At 37.7% G+C, this 16,947-nt stretch overlaps 2 protein-coding genes across 3 annotated transcripts in view; both read left to right on the forward strand.

Annotated features, from left to right (window-relative positions):
- LOC121955701 (interleukin-6 receptor subunit beta-like) overlaps positions 1–14,680 on the forward strand; it is an 18,346-nt gene extending 3,666 nt beyond the window's left edge. Inside the window, exons 2-16 of one of the 2 annotated variants that reach the window (XM_042503757.1) lie at positions 3,544–3,813; positions 3,916–4,045; positions 4,653–4,825; positions 4,935–5,050; positions 5,977–6,000; positions 6,146–6,311; positions 7,916–7,998; positions 8,267–8,483; positions 8,628–8,786; positions 10,269–10,370; positions 10,456–10,593; positions 10,685–10,828; positions 11,146–11,230; positions 11,400–11,484; positions 13,116–14,680. In XM_042503757.1, coding sequence (XP_042359691.1) covers positions 3,544–3,813; positions 3,916–4,045; positions 4,653–4,825; positions 4,935–5,050; positions 5,977–6,000; positions 6,146–6,311; positions 7,916–7,998; positions 8,267–8,483; positions 8,628–8,786; positions 10,269–10,370; positions 10,456–10,593; positions 10,685–10,828; positions 11,146–11,230; positions 11,400–11,484; positions 13,116–13,526 — 2,303 coding nt within the window. In that variant the 3' untranslated portion in view covers positions 13,527–14,680. The remainder of the gene's footprint in view (positions 1–3,543; positions 3,814–3,915; positions 4,046–4,652; positions 4,826–4,934; positions 5,051–5,976; positions 6,001–6,145; positions 6,312–7,915; positions 7,999–8,266; positions 8,484–8,627; positions 8,787–10,268; positions 10,371–10,455; positions 10,594–10,684; positions 10,829–11,145; positions 11,231–11,399; positions 11,485–13,115) is intronic. The other variant, XM_042503758.1, reaches the window with a different exon arrangement.
- Positions 14,681–16,164: 1,484 nt separating this feature from the next.
- The window catches only part of rngtt (RNA guanylyltransferase and 5'-phosphatase), a 119,340-nt gene continuing 118,557 nt past the window's right edge, over positions 16,165–16,947 (forward strand). Inside the window, exon 1 of the mRNA XM_042503191.1 lies at positions 16,165–16,595. Coding sequence (XP_042359125.1) covers positions 16,532–16,595 — 64 coding nt within the window. The 5' untranslated portion in view covers positions 16,165–16,531. The remainder of the gene's footprint in view (positions 16,596–16,947) is intronic.

Below are 16,947 nucleotides of genomic sequence, written 5' to 3' on the forward strand. Positions count from 1 at the left end.
GTACAATATGAACCACACACTTGCTTGTATTACATAAAACATATTTAATGTCTTTTTAATAGGATATATGATACATACATACAAGAACATTTTTTCATCCAAATGTTCTGGAAATTAACAGCCGTAAGTTTTACCAAATAGACCCTCTCTGTAGGGTAGGTAGAAAAGGCATGCTTTACTCTGTGACTGTGCTGTGTGGGGCACAAGTGTCTGTTGTTTGCAGTCTGTATTCCTGTTTTGATGGAATCTTTATAGCTTTCTAATGGGCTCTTTGTTGCTGCTGTTGTTATAATAAAATCTCTTGTGGTGCTAATGTATTCATGCGAACTGGAGTCTTCCTGGAGCTGCTTTAAATAGAAACGCTTTCCACCTGCAACCGGAAGTGTTGAGTCACTCAGGTTACTGACAGCTCCTTGTTTGTACATGTAGACATTATTTGGTACCTTATAATTGTCTAATATTGTAAGAGAAGTCTGCAAATAAAGATGCAGTCACAAGTAAACTAAGTGGCCCAAAGATAAAAAGAAAACAATAAATACATAAAAGGATGCTAGAGAGGATGTTGTGCCAGTTTACAGTATTTGGAAACAGAAAGACACAAAATATGCACAACTTACTGCAACCATGAATGACCACAAACAGAAAAGAGATGTGGGCTGTGGGTTCCAGATACCGTATCTGATATTTGGTAATAAAACAAACAAAAAGGAATATGATGGGAAAGGGGCAAACCAGAGATGCACGAATTTAACCCTTTCTCTCCCAAAAGTGATTCTTACACTTCAACTCAGGGAATCAGTAAGAACCAAGTATAGATCAGACTTGCATTTGTGTAGCACATTTCTAGTCCTCCAACCAATCAAAGCACTTTCATTGGTGAACAAGGCTACGACACAAGGTCCCACCCGTTACTCTCAAGCACTCTCTCATTGACAGGAGCAACTGGCGTTCAGTATCTTGCTCAAGGACACTTTGACGTGTGGACTAGAGGAGCACTGACCCACTCTGTCTCCTGACTCACAGCTGTCCCTAGCTCCTAGTGGTGCTCTCTTTTCCTAAATTTAAAATCTGCATACCTTAATAAGTAGAACTCACTGGTACTATCTTTATGTGAGGTGAAATAAAGGTCAGAGATTGTTGTTATGCTAAAAAAGCATTGAAGTCCTGCAGTAGCTGAATGAGTACACTGAATAAAAACCAGGTGCCAGATCTGGGGTTGACTATTGACAATTTTACTTTTGCTGGCAAAAATAGTACTTTGGTACTTTGGTACTGGTCGTGAGGAGAGGTGCTACATAAATGCAGTCCGTTTAGCCTTCCTGCTTTACCTGTGCACTTTGCCCAGTAATATCCCAGAATAGCAAGTAAATAAATAATTACAGGCAGAAGGCAGAGTCTCTGCTGATAAATACACTGCCATACACACTTCTGGTGGATCAAAAATGATGATTGAGATGAATTACTTTTGTATCAGTCTATACATAGATTTTTGAAGAAAATCCCTCATAGTATACCTTCAGTATGGATGGGGCAAATCAGAGCAGGTATCCGATGTGCTTTAATAGGTCAGTTTCAGGATTGTTCCTATGACAAATCTCGATGTTTTTTCTAGAACATATCTAGCTTCTTCAAACAGGACATCTTTTCTTTTGTACAAAGGACAGACCTCTTACCTCAGCAACTCACTAAAGCATGCTCATGGGAGCGAGAACTGTGTGCAGAGCCAGGGGCATCGAAGCATTTGTGTTACATTTCCTGTCAGATTTCCACATTACTCAGAATGAGTTTTAATGACTTACAGTATTATTAAATTGTGCTGTGTAGTGGTGAAGACTGCAGTGACGTTGTGTATTTCTACTCTAGAATATTAATGTGATAATGGGGAGCAGACAATGCTCTGATATGGTAATATTTGTTATTCTAATTACAAAACAAGTCCTCAAAGAATGCATTGCGTCTTATATGACTGCATTACCTCTTGATAGATAAGGAATGGCTGCTTCTCCTTGTGTGATTGAAACATCAGTGCTAACTTGAATAATAACCTCTTTTTTATTTTCTGTTTTAATATTGTCTATGTTCTTTTTTGAACTTATTAATATTGTCTATGTTTTACTAGTTACTTTCTAGGCGTAAGAGGGTGACATAACTAGCAAACATCCCCATTGGTGTTGCATCCGAGTACATGGTAGCTGTTGGGAATTCAATGGTTCAATTAAAATGCCTATGATAAGTATATAACTGTTATAAATAATTAATATTTAAGTGAAAAATTATGACTTATTTTACATTAAATCCTCTTGTGGGGCATCATTTACAAAAAGTGGAAAAAAATTATAGCCAGTTGATTAATTCAGACTCATAAAACACACTAAACTATCAATGTTGAACTCTGATTAATAATTGAAATAAAAACTATAACCAAAATTACCATATGAATTGTAAAGATAGAAGTATTCCTTGATACAGTAGTTATCCTGACCAGTAACTATTTATGGGTGTGGGTGAGTCAGTGTGTGTGTGTGTGTGTGTGTGTGTGTGTGTGTGTGTGTGTGTGTGTGTGTGTGTGTGTGTGTCTGTGTGTCTGTGTGTGTGTGTGAGTGTGATAAAAGAGAAACAAAGGGGTGCATGTTGGTGTGAGTGTGAACGCACAAAATGGCTGATAACAGAGAAAACTACAAAAGATAACTGAATCGAGGATGGCGTCAGAGGTTGGGGATGTCCCTGCCTGACCACATGTGGTCAGCCAGGATTAAGGAAAAATGGAAACTTGTGAAATGAGAACTTTGAGTTCCCTCTCTGTGTATAGTAATTTATGAGTGTGATGTATGTCATACAAGGTGCTGGGGTAGTTAAAATGATGTAATCTGTATGCACAGCTTTGTCTGTGTAAAGCATTAGCAAACTGACTACAAAACAATCGCTACAGTAACTCACTGAATAGCATTAAATCACAACTGATTAGAGTTGATCGTTTTGCTTTGCCTATACAACTGTCCTAATGCTGTGTCCAGTGTTACGTCACCAGTCCATGATTGGAGGGAAGAGTTGCTGTGTTGTGTTGCTTTTTATCTGGTGAATGTCCGTTGTGGATGAGCCTGGCTTAGAGTGATTACGGTTCCAAGTGCAGTCTTTGCTTTGCTTTTATTCAGTGTTGCAGACAGAGGAATCTGGTCACTCTGTGTGTGCTTACTGAGTGAGCAGTGTGGCACTAACTTGACTTTGTGCTTTTCTGCTTGGAAAGTTAACTTGCAAACTTTCTTTGTGTTTGCTGAGGGCGCTTACCTGTCTGCTGCTTTAAGAAGAGTTCAGTATTTGGCACATTTCCACTAAGTGGTACCGGCTCTACTCTACTCGACTCTACTCTACTCTACTGGACTCTACTCTCCTTGCCATTGGCATTGGGTACTTTTCTGGCGAGTAGAGTAAGTTGGTACCATGTAGTGGAAAACGCTTGGCAAGAGAGCAAATAAATATTTCCTGAAATGTCAAAATACAATTTTACTTATGTTTTGAAATGTTGAATGTTATAATTTCCAACAGGCCAACACGAGAACATCTGCAACGTTGCCCCTAAAGATCAGTACATTGAAGTGGGATCTGATATCAGTATAGTCTGTCAGACTTCATGCATCAATGGCAAAATCTTCTGGACACTGAACAACAGACCTGTAGATGAAAGCCTGTCATACACAACCAGCCCCTCTCACACAGTCCTGACGCTGAGGAACTTCACTCACCACAGTGCTACACTGCAGTGCCACAGCAGGGCCACTCACCAAGTCCTTGGAGGCACCACCATCAGAACCTACTGTAAGAAGTATTTTTGGTACTTATACTCGAACAGTCGACATTGCTGTAGATGCCAATGATAACATGAGATATATGATGTCTCTAACTTCCTTTTTTCCACAGCAAAACCCAGCAACATATCATGCATGTTGAGAAGTACAGATCAGGAGGAACAGCTTTTACCAGACCTGTTCACATGCACATGGAAGCATCGGCATAATTCTTCAGTGAAAGTACAATATAGTGTACTGAGGTGAGTGTCCTATTTTCTTCCTTTTGTGTGAGAACTAATGCAGGAAAAATCCTTGTTGATTAATGTACTTAACTTTTTGCAGCCTGAGCAAATTGACTTGAAGTCTTTAAACGTCTTTAAACATTGCAAGAAGGCAATGAGCAACTTAAGAAGAAACTACCCAAAAATGAGCAAGAAATTATTAAAGAGTACAAGAAAATTACCTTAATGTTGGTAAAAAAACAACAAAACAAAACAAAAAGAAATACATAACTAACTACAAAAAAGACAAAAAACAAGGACATGACCTTGGAAAAATGCTTAAAATGTATATTGATTCTGTTACATAATTTAAAATTATTATTAACATATTTTCCCCTAGCTTTTTTTTCTTTTTTCCCTACTCATTTTTCCCTAGCTTTTTAAAAATTAATTTAAATCTACAAATTTCTTGCAACTCGTGGAATATTTTTTACCAAGTTGCTCATTACCACTCGTCCATGTTTTTGGAAGAAATCACACAGATTTGCTCAGGGTTCAAAGGTTTAAATAACAGTAAAAAGGTATCTGAAAGCAGCACAATAAAAGTGATATGGATGTAGGTTTCAAAAGGTTGTATTTCTTTCAGTGCCTCTTCCCAGAGTGAGATTTGTGGCTCACTTTGGCCTACAACAACATGCACAGCCAAAGATATTGAAAGTTCAACAATTCAGATGGGGATTACCAACATCACTGTGAGAGCTAAAATTGCTGCATGGAACGTTGACTCTGACCCTTATGAATTTGACCCAAAACGCAGATGTGAGTAATAAAAACTTTGTAGGAAACATGTATTTCTTCATGTCATATTTGTGTTTCATCATTGTACATTTCTGCATTTTGATGTGCTTTCATAATCATATTCCCTCAGTGCAAATTATCCGTCCAAAGTTACGTGTAACTCCGTCCTCTGATAATGTGTTGGTCGAGTGGAGCCGGTCACTCTCGTCAGTGTCCGAGTGTCACTGTCAAGTCAATTACAGCAAGGTACGTCCCTTTTTGATCACCTAAATCCATCATTTTAAGCATTTCCAAAGCAGCTGTAAACCAGTTTTGAATAAAAGGCGACAATAGAGTTCCCTCGTCAAAAAGCAAATGGGATTTTTTCATTGCATATTGGATCATTGTAGAAAATAAGCTAAATGGTAAACAGATATTTATGATACTTACATGTTCTGTAGTCTAATTTAGCCATTTGTTAGCAACCATGTATTTTAAGACACATAAAAGATTAAATTTTTAAAAAAAAAAACATTGACTTTGAGACAAGGGAACCAGAGGTGCTGAAATGCTAACAGATTTCTGGGTTTTAGGAGTCATTGGGGTTATCTATGAAAAGATGAACACAATCAACAGTTAGACCACCAAGATGGTGAGATTGCAACAATTAATGCAAATTCAGACAATCCATCTAATCTGATCATCTGTGAACAGATTGACAGATCAATTACCCACCCTGAAAGTGAGAAACTGCTGCTGCAATGTCCTTCAACAGCAAATAAGTTTTGTAGGAAACATAATGTTGGCCACATAATACGTTTTCTAACAATGAGAATATGTTGTTAATTAACATATGTGGCAAATTCCTAAAATATTGATACTCAGTGTGTCAATTTGTTTTCCACTGCAAATATCTGACACATTATCTGTATGCAGTGTCTACAACATTGTTAAACTTTTCTTTGTGTCATAAATTGAAAACCTACATTCACGTCAACCACCTCCCTGTGATTTTGGTGTGGCACAAAAATGTTTTGCCTTTGGCAGAACACCACCTATTGTTCAGCTTTATTACTTCCAGTGAAAACAAAAAAGCACTTTTTTTTTTTGCTATATGTTTTTTTTGTTTTGTTTTTTTTTGTTTCCCCCTTCATGGGTAATCAAGGCCATTTCTGTTTGCCTTCTTGTCTCAGGCTGTTGATGGAAGAACTCTAGAGGTAAGAGACACGTTTTTGCCTAACTTTTAAAAACAAAGCTGTGTCTGTTAAAACAATTTCAGCACTATACATAATGTGTCCAGCTGTGGACCTTCTGTAATATAATGCATGTTTAGAACAGAAATCTCTCTGTTGTTTTCCCCAGTGGATAGAGATCTATAAGACTCTGGGGGAAGGCAAAAGGGATGGGAAAGAGACCATTAGAGCAGTGGATTCCTGCAGTAACTACACATTTTCAGTCCGCTGTGCTTTACACGAAGCACCCTGGAGCGAGTGGAGCGAGGAGAAGACCATTCTGACCAAACTGAACAGTAAGAGCAATCTCAAAAACTTAATCAGCAAACTGATCAAACCAGGCTACTAAATCACCTATGCACAAATATCGTTAAAATATGTTAAACTGTTATTAAGTTTTTGGATTTTATTTTTAGTAATTGTGAAGGACCGCAGATAACATATTAATGAATTGGCTAAATGAAGAGAATAACTATATCAACACGCACACAAAAATTTCACTATTATTTCATATATGACAATATTCTTCTAAATGTTGTGAATGATGTATTACACATTGTATCAGACTCCCTTTTAGACTTTTTGGATAAGCCTGTCCTCCTTTTCTAGGTTGCTTTGCAGTGTAGGCAGTGGTTGCCAAAGCAGGAATAGCGACTTTCTCTGCAAGATTCACTACCATTGAGGGAGGCTTTCACTAGGCAGGTTTCCATTAATCCTCAAATTAGGCAAATTGAAATCGCAAATAGAAAATACGCCTAATGGAAACACGTCAATATAAAAAAACCCCTCCCATTTATCACAAAAAAAAGTTTTTACGCTTTAAAAGTCACATGATGCTATGGCTATGCACTTAGAAATTAGCTCCTTTGGTAGTGATGCAGCAGGCACTACACTACAAGAGGTGTTATTGCATCGTTGCTTCGTATAACTCTGAAAACTTAAGCACATCATGTTGAAGTTTTGAGTCTACAATTCCTCTGTGAAATTGTGGACTATCACCTCCCAGAAATCCCTCATACGTGGCCTACAAAGTCAAACACTGAGTGTGTGACACACATTTTACAAAGTCAGTGTGTCAAAATGACTCCAGAGAACTTTTAACAGCCTGGTGACAAACGTACGGATTTGCATCGCACAATGTAGTGCTGCTTACTTGGATTCTTGGCATAAAGAATGCAAATGTCTATGGTTGACCCTTAAATAGGATCATCTACAAAAATGTATGTACTGACTATGATTACTGACAAACACAGTTTGTGTATTTACATGATAAACACATTTATTGTTATCATTTGAACACATTTCATGCTTCTCCTCTGATACTCCACCCCCTGTAGTTTTTGTTTAAACGATGTAGTTGAGTTTTGACCACATCATTTTCACAATAAAAATGGGGTACCAATGTGCAGAACGTGCAGCTTGATTAAAAATGTGAAGCAAACTGCAGACTGAATAGCAAAGACAAAGTTATGCTGTTATGTTATGTTATGTTATGTTATGCTATCTTGTTTGAAAAGGGCTAAATAATGGAACAAAATTAGGCTAGATTTTGGTGAATATAAAAGTGGCATTTTCAAAATGATGTTTTTGAAAATTTCCGATGGCTGCTCCCATAGCAGCCATTTCACTGTAGTGAGACCATTTCAAATTGCGGATGGTGGTATTACTGGTAAGTATTGGTGGTGCTGGAGTTTGTGATGATAAGGTGCCCAATTTGGGAAAATTCAACCCCCTGTGCATGATTTCTGATGGCTGGTCTGGTTTTAGGTGTGAAAAGCAGTCCTATTCTCTCTTTATTTGGCTTTAGCTTAGTTAACTGTCATCATATTGCTGTATATGCTCATATATCTGTATGTGTATTCCAGTGTGATTGTTCTGATCATATCTAAAACCTTTACAGAAAATGATGTCAAGCTGCACCTGTGGAGAAAAATAGCTGAACCACAGGAAAATGGACTAAGAAAAGTTCATGCCATGTGGATGGTAAGAAGGCCTCTTCATTTATTTCACTTTTTTGGGGGCACAATGGTGTAGTGTCGCCTTGCAGCAACAGGGTTTTGGGTTTGAACCCGGGGAGTGTGTCAGCGTGGGTTTTCTTCTGGTTCTCTTGCTTCCTTCCACAGTCCAAAGACAGGTTGGGTTGACTGACTGGGTGACTCCAATCCCTTAATTCAGCTTTTAAACCCACACCACAGGAGACTAGCTCCCTATATTACTCATATATCTTAAGTATTGCAAACTTTCTATGCAGGAGATTCCCTCAGGATGCGAAGAGACATTTACCTACAAAATCACACAGACTCCCTACAAGGAAAACAAGAAGGGAGTGAATAATACGGAAACGTTATGTGGCAAGTCGACCTGCGACATTGATGTGAACCAAGATGCACACAGAATGACTCTCACCCTCTCCCATGAAGATGCTCTGTTTGTGGAGGACTCTGTTTATGTTCCAGCCATTGGCGAGAGTGAGTTTTAATGCTATTGATTTAGTTTTTTAATGGATAACCACAATTTGTGGATCATTTTAATTCATTTTAATGGAAAAGTGCTTTACTCTGATGCATGATACTGTTCTAGTGCCAAGTAATTCACTTCCTTTCACTCGGCAGGCCTCCCTCAAATTACCGACATCCAGACGTCAACCCATGAAGGTGTTATTCTGGTCAACTGGAAGTCTCAGCCTGTCAGTGGTTACATCATCGACTGGACCCACGATGGAAATCAATACTATTGGAAGCAGAGCAAATACACAAACACAACACTGACTGGTAGGTTTAAGAACTATTTGATGGACGATGAATAAACACTTTATGAGTGTTAACATTAATGAAGATAAAGAGCTTTGGAGATGAGTCATGATCAAACCCATGCTGATATATGGGAAATGACTTGTTTGACCAGAAGATCAATTTGTGTCTCATCTTTCATAATCAGGGCGTGGCAAGTAATGGATACGCTGGAGATAACTGTTAAAAGCTACTCTGTAATGCATTTTACAGTTTAAACATAGAGTTTTCAAGAACTGGGACTCATCTTTAACAGAGATTAGATATGTTATAGTGCTGCTCGCTTGCTTTCTTACTTCAGTCTACTTGATGAAACAAAAGAACATGGCTAAAGCTAGTGTCGGATCTTGACAGATTCAAACTTCAAAAACTTCACACCTTTTGACATTCAGTTAGGGGGTGCTGGGTCAGAACATTTCTGAACTTTTCCAAACCAACAATCCAGCATTCACACTGTGATTGGACAGCTATGTGATGACAAAGTAGCCAGGGCTTTAACTTCTTTCTCTCTGCTCTCTTTTTTTATGCCTCCTCCCTAGCGACAGCCGTAGCCAGAGACATTATGTTTTTAGGTTGCACTTCTGTCCATGAGTTTCATTCTCGTGACTGATGTTTCAAGAATGGCTTAAGATGATATCCTCAAATTTGTCACAAATCTCCACCTTGACTCAAGAATGAACTGACTGGATATTGGTGATTAAAGGTCACTGTCACTGTGACCTCATGTCCATCTTATTGTAATGAAGCGATATTTCAGGAACGCTTGGAGGAAGTTTTCTCAGCTTTGGCACAAATGTTTAGTCGGACTCAAGAATGAACCATAGGTTGTATTGTTTTTTTTTGATGGACGTAGCCTCTGTGACGTCACCAAAGGTCAATTATAATTCTTTTTAATATGAACTTTTGGGCCATGGTGGCCTATATCTGTAAAACTTTAAAAAAATTGGTGATATCATAACAATGTAAAAACAATAAGCCAAGCCGGAGGAACACCACTAAGCTGATCAGTAGGCCCCATACTGCGGAAGCTAGAAAACTTTTTGGCATATGTGCCAGGCGAGCAGCTCCATTGCTATGAATAGGCACCATCTTTTGTCTGAGGTCTAGGTATTAATAAAGTCTATAGGATTGATTATATTTTGGAGCCAGGCTCAAGAGCTTGGTCAAGGAACTGCAGTTTTTGGCACTTCCACGATGGCTTCATTTTTCAGCCATGGAGGTTGAGATGAACTCATTTGAATTTGGTGGTCAAAGGTCACTGTGAGATATTTCAGCCTGGGCCAAAGTGGTGGACTCACGGACTGTCAGACATTGCCCTCCGTAAAGCTACACCACTAGTGTGGCGAAGAAGCAAAGCAGGACCAATAGCAGAGGGAGAATTAGATCTATTGCTTTAATGTGTTTTAACAATCACTTCTGCTTTTACTGTGACAGATTTTCAGAGCAGTGTTTTCTTCTTTGCAGACCTCCTGGATAAGAAGCCATACAATATAACAGTAACTCCCCTCTTTGATGACAAGACAGGTCATGGCACACAAGCCCATCAGATCTGCTCCAGTTTAGGAGGTACATCATTCAGATCTTTTATATGATTCTACAAAAATATTTTTTAATGTTTAAACCAGTCTGATTATAACACATCACCCCACAGATCCAGGAAACATCACTATCTCTGTCAAGGCCTATGACAAAAGTGCAGATGTGAGGATTGTGATGTCTCAGGAGACATGCAGTGGTATCATTGTCAACTACACTGTCTTCCTCAGTGCACAGGAAAGACCACAGCTCAGTAAGTCCAACTCAGACTTGTTCGGCATTTGTTGCTGAGTTAGAGACATTTATTTCCTTTTCTTTTATGGTGTTTTATGTATTTTTTCTAGATGTAACTGTGGATGGCACAGAGCAGTACATCTCTTTGAAAGATCTGAATCCAGACACCCACTACAGCGTCTACGTCGAGGCCACAGCTCTTACTGGATCTACCAAAAGCAGTGAGACGTTCCTCTTTAAAACACAAAAGTTTGGTGAGTAGTTTGTAAGGGCTGAGACGTACATTTTAGCCCTACTTCTATGAGCACAACCGGTAGCAATCTAATGGGAATCTATGGGAAACTTGCACATTTGACGAGTGTCTCCTAATGGCTCTATAGGTTTAAGGCTCAGACACACCAAACCGACATCAAAGAACTAGTGGCGATAAATTCTGACTGTTGCATCTCCTCATGTCATCTGAGCAAAAGTGTTTTATGCAGTAACACACAGCATGCATTGCAAAAAGTTCTGTAGAAGTGAGTCATTTTTCATGCTTTGTACTGCAACATCATTTGGTTGTTTTCGGTAGGTCCCGGGCTCATCGCAGCAGTCAGTGTCTGTGGAAGCATCATTATACTTCTCGTGTTATCTCTTGGATTATGCTGTGCTGTCCAGTAGGTGTCAGTCTGTTGTTGTCACTGATTGATTTAATACAGTTCTATGTCAGGAGTAATAAAAGGCATATTGTACTACACTTTTTGGTCATACAAGGAATAATCTTTATGTTTATGACCATGACATGATGAGAATTTTTCCTAATGATGTTAATAATGTGCATTTTAGGTGGAAGAGATTCAGGGAGAAGCCGGTGCCAGATCCTGGCAGCAGTTCTGTGGCGTTGTTGCTGTCGCCAAGTCGTCAAGATGAGGTGAGCTAAGTGAGAAATGTACTACATCAAAGTGGCTGATGGATAGAGAAGGTGTAATTTTAGGTTATTCAGGGTCAGGGAGGAAAACATGAAGAAGGTGTAGCCTTATTCAGGTTATAGTCCTGAAAAAGAATTAATAAATTGTTGCAGTTTGTAGCCATGACCCACTTGGCTTTAACCCCCTGAGGAGACTTTGACCAGACACCAGAGAAGTGAAGTCTTTTAAGTCACTTTTCTCTGGTTAACCCTTTGAAACCTGAGCAAATTGGCTTGATTTCATTCAAAAACATGGAAAGAAGGCAATGAGCAACTTGAAAAGAAATTACCAAAAATTAGCAACAAATTAGTAAAAAACAAAGAAAAAACATGAAACCTGAAATTTTTTTAATAAAGAATCTACTAATTTCCTTAACTTTGGAGATCATTCCTCGCCAAGTTGCTCATTGCCATTGCCCCCTCATTTTCCCACTTTTAAAAGAAATCAAATCGCTCAGGATTTTAAATACCCGTGAAAGGTGTCTGAACACAGACTAAATAGGTGATGTAAATCCAGGTTTCAAAGGGTTAAAAAAAGGAGTGATATTAGCTGGTGCCATTTGGTGGGAATACAATTTTATACAGACATGGCTTCTTATGGGACATGAGGGCTGCTTTTGAGGCCACTGGTCATCTCCTCATTATGTTTTCTAAACATTTTTTTAATACCACAGAAAACATCACAAAAACTCAGCAAACTATATCAAAACATCCATTTACAAACTCACACAAGTTGTGCAGTACAATCCAAGTCTCATTTATGCATTCATATGCTCAGTGCTTCCCAAACAGATGCATTTTTGCAAAAAATAACAATTTGAAACATGTCAGTACAAACAGTGTCATGCATGGCTAAGTAGTTTGCATTGGCATGTGCGTGCATGTGAACCTTGCTCAAGCAGAGCTCGTGCACATGTTCAGGCATGCTACATGTAGGCAGGAATGTTTTATATTGTAATGTTTTGGTGAATGGGTTGTAAATGCATGTGTTTGGGAAGTACTGAGGATACAACTTGATAAATGAGACTTGGATTATACCGCATGAGTTTGGTGATAGTTTGTAAATGGATGTTTTGATATAGTTTTGCTGTTGCAAAGTGTGGTCCTGTTTACTTCAAGTCATGTTCGCCTTTTTTTGATTCTTCATTCACCAGCAATATGATATTTACATGGTTATTTTGCAGGGGCATTATTCCTTTAAGGCCATCCTGGAATTCATTGAAGGTTTTAAATAAATCTAAATATTTTATATCAACATATTGGGAAATTGTTAATCATACTAATTATGAAATGGCGTAAATAACCACTCATTGTGGATTTATCTGCCCATTATTTTCTTAAATAAACAATTGGGGGAGGGGCGGTTAACATGTCAGAAAACAGGGAAATATTATGTGTCCATTACAATTTGTCCGATATTATCGTATTTTCTGATCAACTGTTTCAAATATGATTAATCAGTGATTCATGAAGTCTTTAATTGGCGTTAAAACCTCAACAGATGGTTTTAGATGGTGACGTCTGTCAGGATTCAGTAACTAAAACTTTATTTCCTGAATAATAGATCTTCTGTGTGTGTGTGTCTGTGTCCACAGGGAATATGTCCCTTCCCGCCGTTCAGTAATCCACGTGAAAGCATCTGTGAGAGGGTTTACACAGTGGAAACTCAGAAAACGTCCACCTCTCCACTTGCCCAAGGATGTAATGAAAAGCCAGCCAGTCACCAGACAGAGGAAGACGTTGACCCGGTCACGGTTCCAGCACCACACGTAGAGAATAAAGACCCAGTGGACGCTGTAGAGACACAGCATCTGTCTTCTCCTGATGACTCCACAGCTCTGCTTCCCTCAGAGAACTACCCGAGCAGCCCGTATCGAAGTCAGACTCCTGTGCAAAGTCCCACCAGTAAAAGTTGTAAGCATATTCCAATGAATCAGCCAGAGAAGACGACACCAATGACAGTTTATGTAACTATGGACATGTTTGCACAAGGCCAGGGCAGATGAGAGGACTGGAAACAACTTGCCGAGAATCAAGATGTCAGCTCTGAGAAAAACAGATTAATTCTTGCCAAAGACTTGCATGGTCGTGTTTGGCATTATCCTGCTTGGCACTGTGTCCACTGTATAATATCAAATTTCATAACCAAGGTCATAAAATGTTTTGTGTAAATTAAAGTACATCAAATATAGTTATTGTTGATTGATGTAAATGTAATATTTATAGCTATGTGTATAATAGCTGCTTTATTGAGTAATATTAACGTCTTTTACAGGACTTTTTTTTTTACATTACATGGAGATAACTGTATATCCCTTTAGCAACAGTTTTTTCCCCTCATTTGTCTCATTTTTTTTCCGCGGTGATGACGTCTATGCCATGATGTGGACCATTCAGAACTCTTAAAAGAAATTGCACTTATTTTAAGAGGTTTTGCTTTTTATACAGCAAAGAAATAACGGCCTAAATTATCTAGTGGAAGTTGAAATTATGACATTAAACATATATATATGTACAGTCTGTATTATATTAAACTATATAGCATTATTATTATTATTATGTAAGTCGTGGAAATTATATTTTGAAGTAAAAACCTGAATATTAGCCATGTATTATGATAAGCTTGTCGTATGTTTTCTGTGTTATCCATCATATCTTATGACAGTAGGAAACTGCTCACTTTTCACCAGAAAGCTTCCTATGCAAATTGGCATCACATTTAACAGTGACACACACACACACACACACACACACACACACACACACACACACACACACACACACACACACACACACACATAAGTTGTGTAGAATTTATTGTTTCATAGCAGATTTTACATGTGCCTGAGATAGTTTTGTTCTTTTAGGGAAAAATTGAGGACCAATGCCATCAGAACTGCACTCAACAAGGTGTTTACAGCTCTAATGCTTTATTTCATTTTGTTAGAGTTCAAACTTTATTAACTTCCAAAGGATACTGCAACATTTAATAATTATTCTCCAAGTTAAGCAGGTTCGAAAACTGTTATGAATTTAGAGCCTTATTTCTATTGAACATGTAACAACAACAATATGCATAAGGAGGGGTTTGAAGCAGAAAATCACACTGGACAAGAATATTTAATAAGAAAATTGAATAAAGTGAATAATTTGTGTTTTATGAGCTGTCTTGTTATTGAATACAAAATGTGTTTAATGTACTCATGGGTGGATTTTGAGACAGTGGGCCCTTGAGCACCGATATGTGCAATCGTGTTTCTTTGTGGACATATTGTGTCTTTTTGGTGATTTAGTGTCTCCTTTGTGGTTGTTTTGTGTATCTTTGAGTTACTTTTTCTTAGATGCATTGTGAAATTTGGTATTCATTTGCTTTTATTTCAAGAAAGTAATTGGTAAAACAACAATACAGTTTTTTATAAAGAAGGCAACATTTTGAGTCAGTTAATTGACAAATGTATTTACAACTTCACAAAAGTTGTGAGACTAGGGACAGATCCAAAATAAATAAATCTTACAATTAACAAAAATCATTCATTAATGTTAGTTTTAATTTCTTTGTAGAGAAGAGAACCTAGCTCAACATCATTTTTCTTGTGCTGCATTCACACGCCATTCATAAGTATTTCAACCGAATCTAAGCAAATTGGTTTGATTTCTTACAAAAACATGGGAAAAAAAGTAGGGAGCAACTAATTGCAAGAAATTAGAAGATAGGATTTTTTTAAAGTGAGGGGGAAAATGTCCATAGTACTATATTTGCGATTATCATAATTAAATATTTTATTTGACAGATGTATTAAGCATCTGTTTTAGATGATTTCCTTGGGGTATTTTTTTTTTCTTTTTAGCTTTTTTTTTTTTTTTTTTTTTTAGCAAATTCTTCTTTTTTTTCTTATTGCTTTCTTTTTGAAAATTTCTGGGTCATTTCTTAAGTTGCTCATTGCTTTGTTTTCATTTATTTTTAAAAGAAATCAAGCCAATTTTCCCAGGATTCAAAGGACGCTGCATTAACTCATTAACATCTAAATCGACATCAGTTTTCTTTTGCTGCAGTCACCTTCCACATGTGTTTACATCTTTGAGACCTAAGAAAATTGATTTGATTTTTTTCCGAAAATGTAGGAAAAGGCAATGAGTTACTTGGAAAGAAATGTCCTGAAAACCTTAAAACCATTATATATATATATATATATATATATATATATATATATAGACACAATGTGTTTTTTTTCTAATGCCTTTTCTTACTCTGGTACATCTTTAGTACTGTTCTTAGTACATATTTACTTTAAGCACATTTTCTCATGCAATTGGTACTTATTTAATACTGTGTATTTTTTTTATTCTTTATTTTCTCTTTCTACTTTTTCTTTGCACCATGATAGATACTGTATTAATCCTGTGCAGGAAATTAAATTTGTTACAGCGATTCATTCACAGCTAACCACAAACAGCCACAGCTAACAGAAATGCACACCTAAAATAAATTCTTAAAAATAAATACTAAATAATAAATTCAAAAAAATTCTTTTGAAAGCATTCTTGCTTAAGTTTCTCCAAAACAGGGTTAATTTCCTCGTTCACACCTGCAGGTGTCAGTGTGGCGCGGGATGCCGTCTGAGCTACAGACATTAACCAGAAGAAGGAGGGTAGCTAGTTTAGCTCAAGCTAGCTAGCTCGTTGGGAGATTGAATGACGTTATGCTAGCTAACTGCTAACTATCTGGATTTCAGGAAAACACGCTGAAAAGATAAAATCGTTTTAGGGATGCTAACCAGCCGTGAGTCTCAATAACCTATGTTTCGTGTAATTTCAGGCCGGCCCGTCATATAGTTGACCGGGCATAAAGTTGTTGGATGATTCTCCTAAATCAGTAGCTAAAGGGGGCCTGCATCCGCGGTGCTCGGGTGAACCACAGCCGGGGATCACCGCGGTCTGAGCCACAGGCTAGCCAGTAATACAAGGCTATAATTATAATCAACGGTTTACTGCACCAAAGCCTCTTCTGAATATGTCTCACAACGGACCCCCTCCTCGGTGGCGGAATTGTCCCAGAAGAGGACAACCTGTGGCAGGTGAGAAAACAAGACATAACGTTAGATTAACCGGCTTAATTTAGGGACTGCTTCTTAACTTGGTGCAACTTGGGGCTGGTCGAACATGACTGGGTGTCTTTTTTAAAATGTTACAATTTGCGTTTTTACCTTCTTAACATTCAGACACAACAAATCTCTTAGCTGTTTTTGTTAATTTTCAGACAACAAAAATAGCAAGGGTACCATCATAATATAGTTGCGTTGGCTAAAAATTGAATCCAAATTAATGATATTTATGTAAATTAAGCGATGGTTGGTGTGGCCTTAGATGCAGAGTTACTGTGTGATATTAATAAACCACAGAATTGAAAACGGTCTTTAAATTGAAGGT

This window comes from Plectropomus leopardus, chromosome 16, assembly GCF_008729295.1.
Source record: "Plectropomus leopardus isolate mb chromosome 16, YSFRI_Pleo_2.0, whole genome shotgun sequence".
NCBI classification, from domain to species: domain Eukaryota; kingdom Metazoa; phylum Chordata; class Actinopteri; order Perciformes; family Serranidae; genus Plectropomus; species Plectropomus leopardus.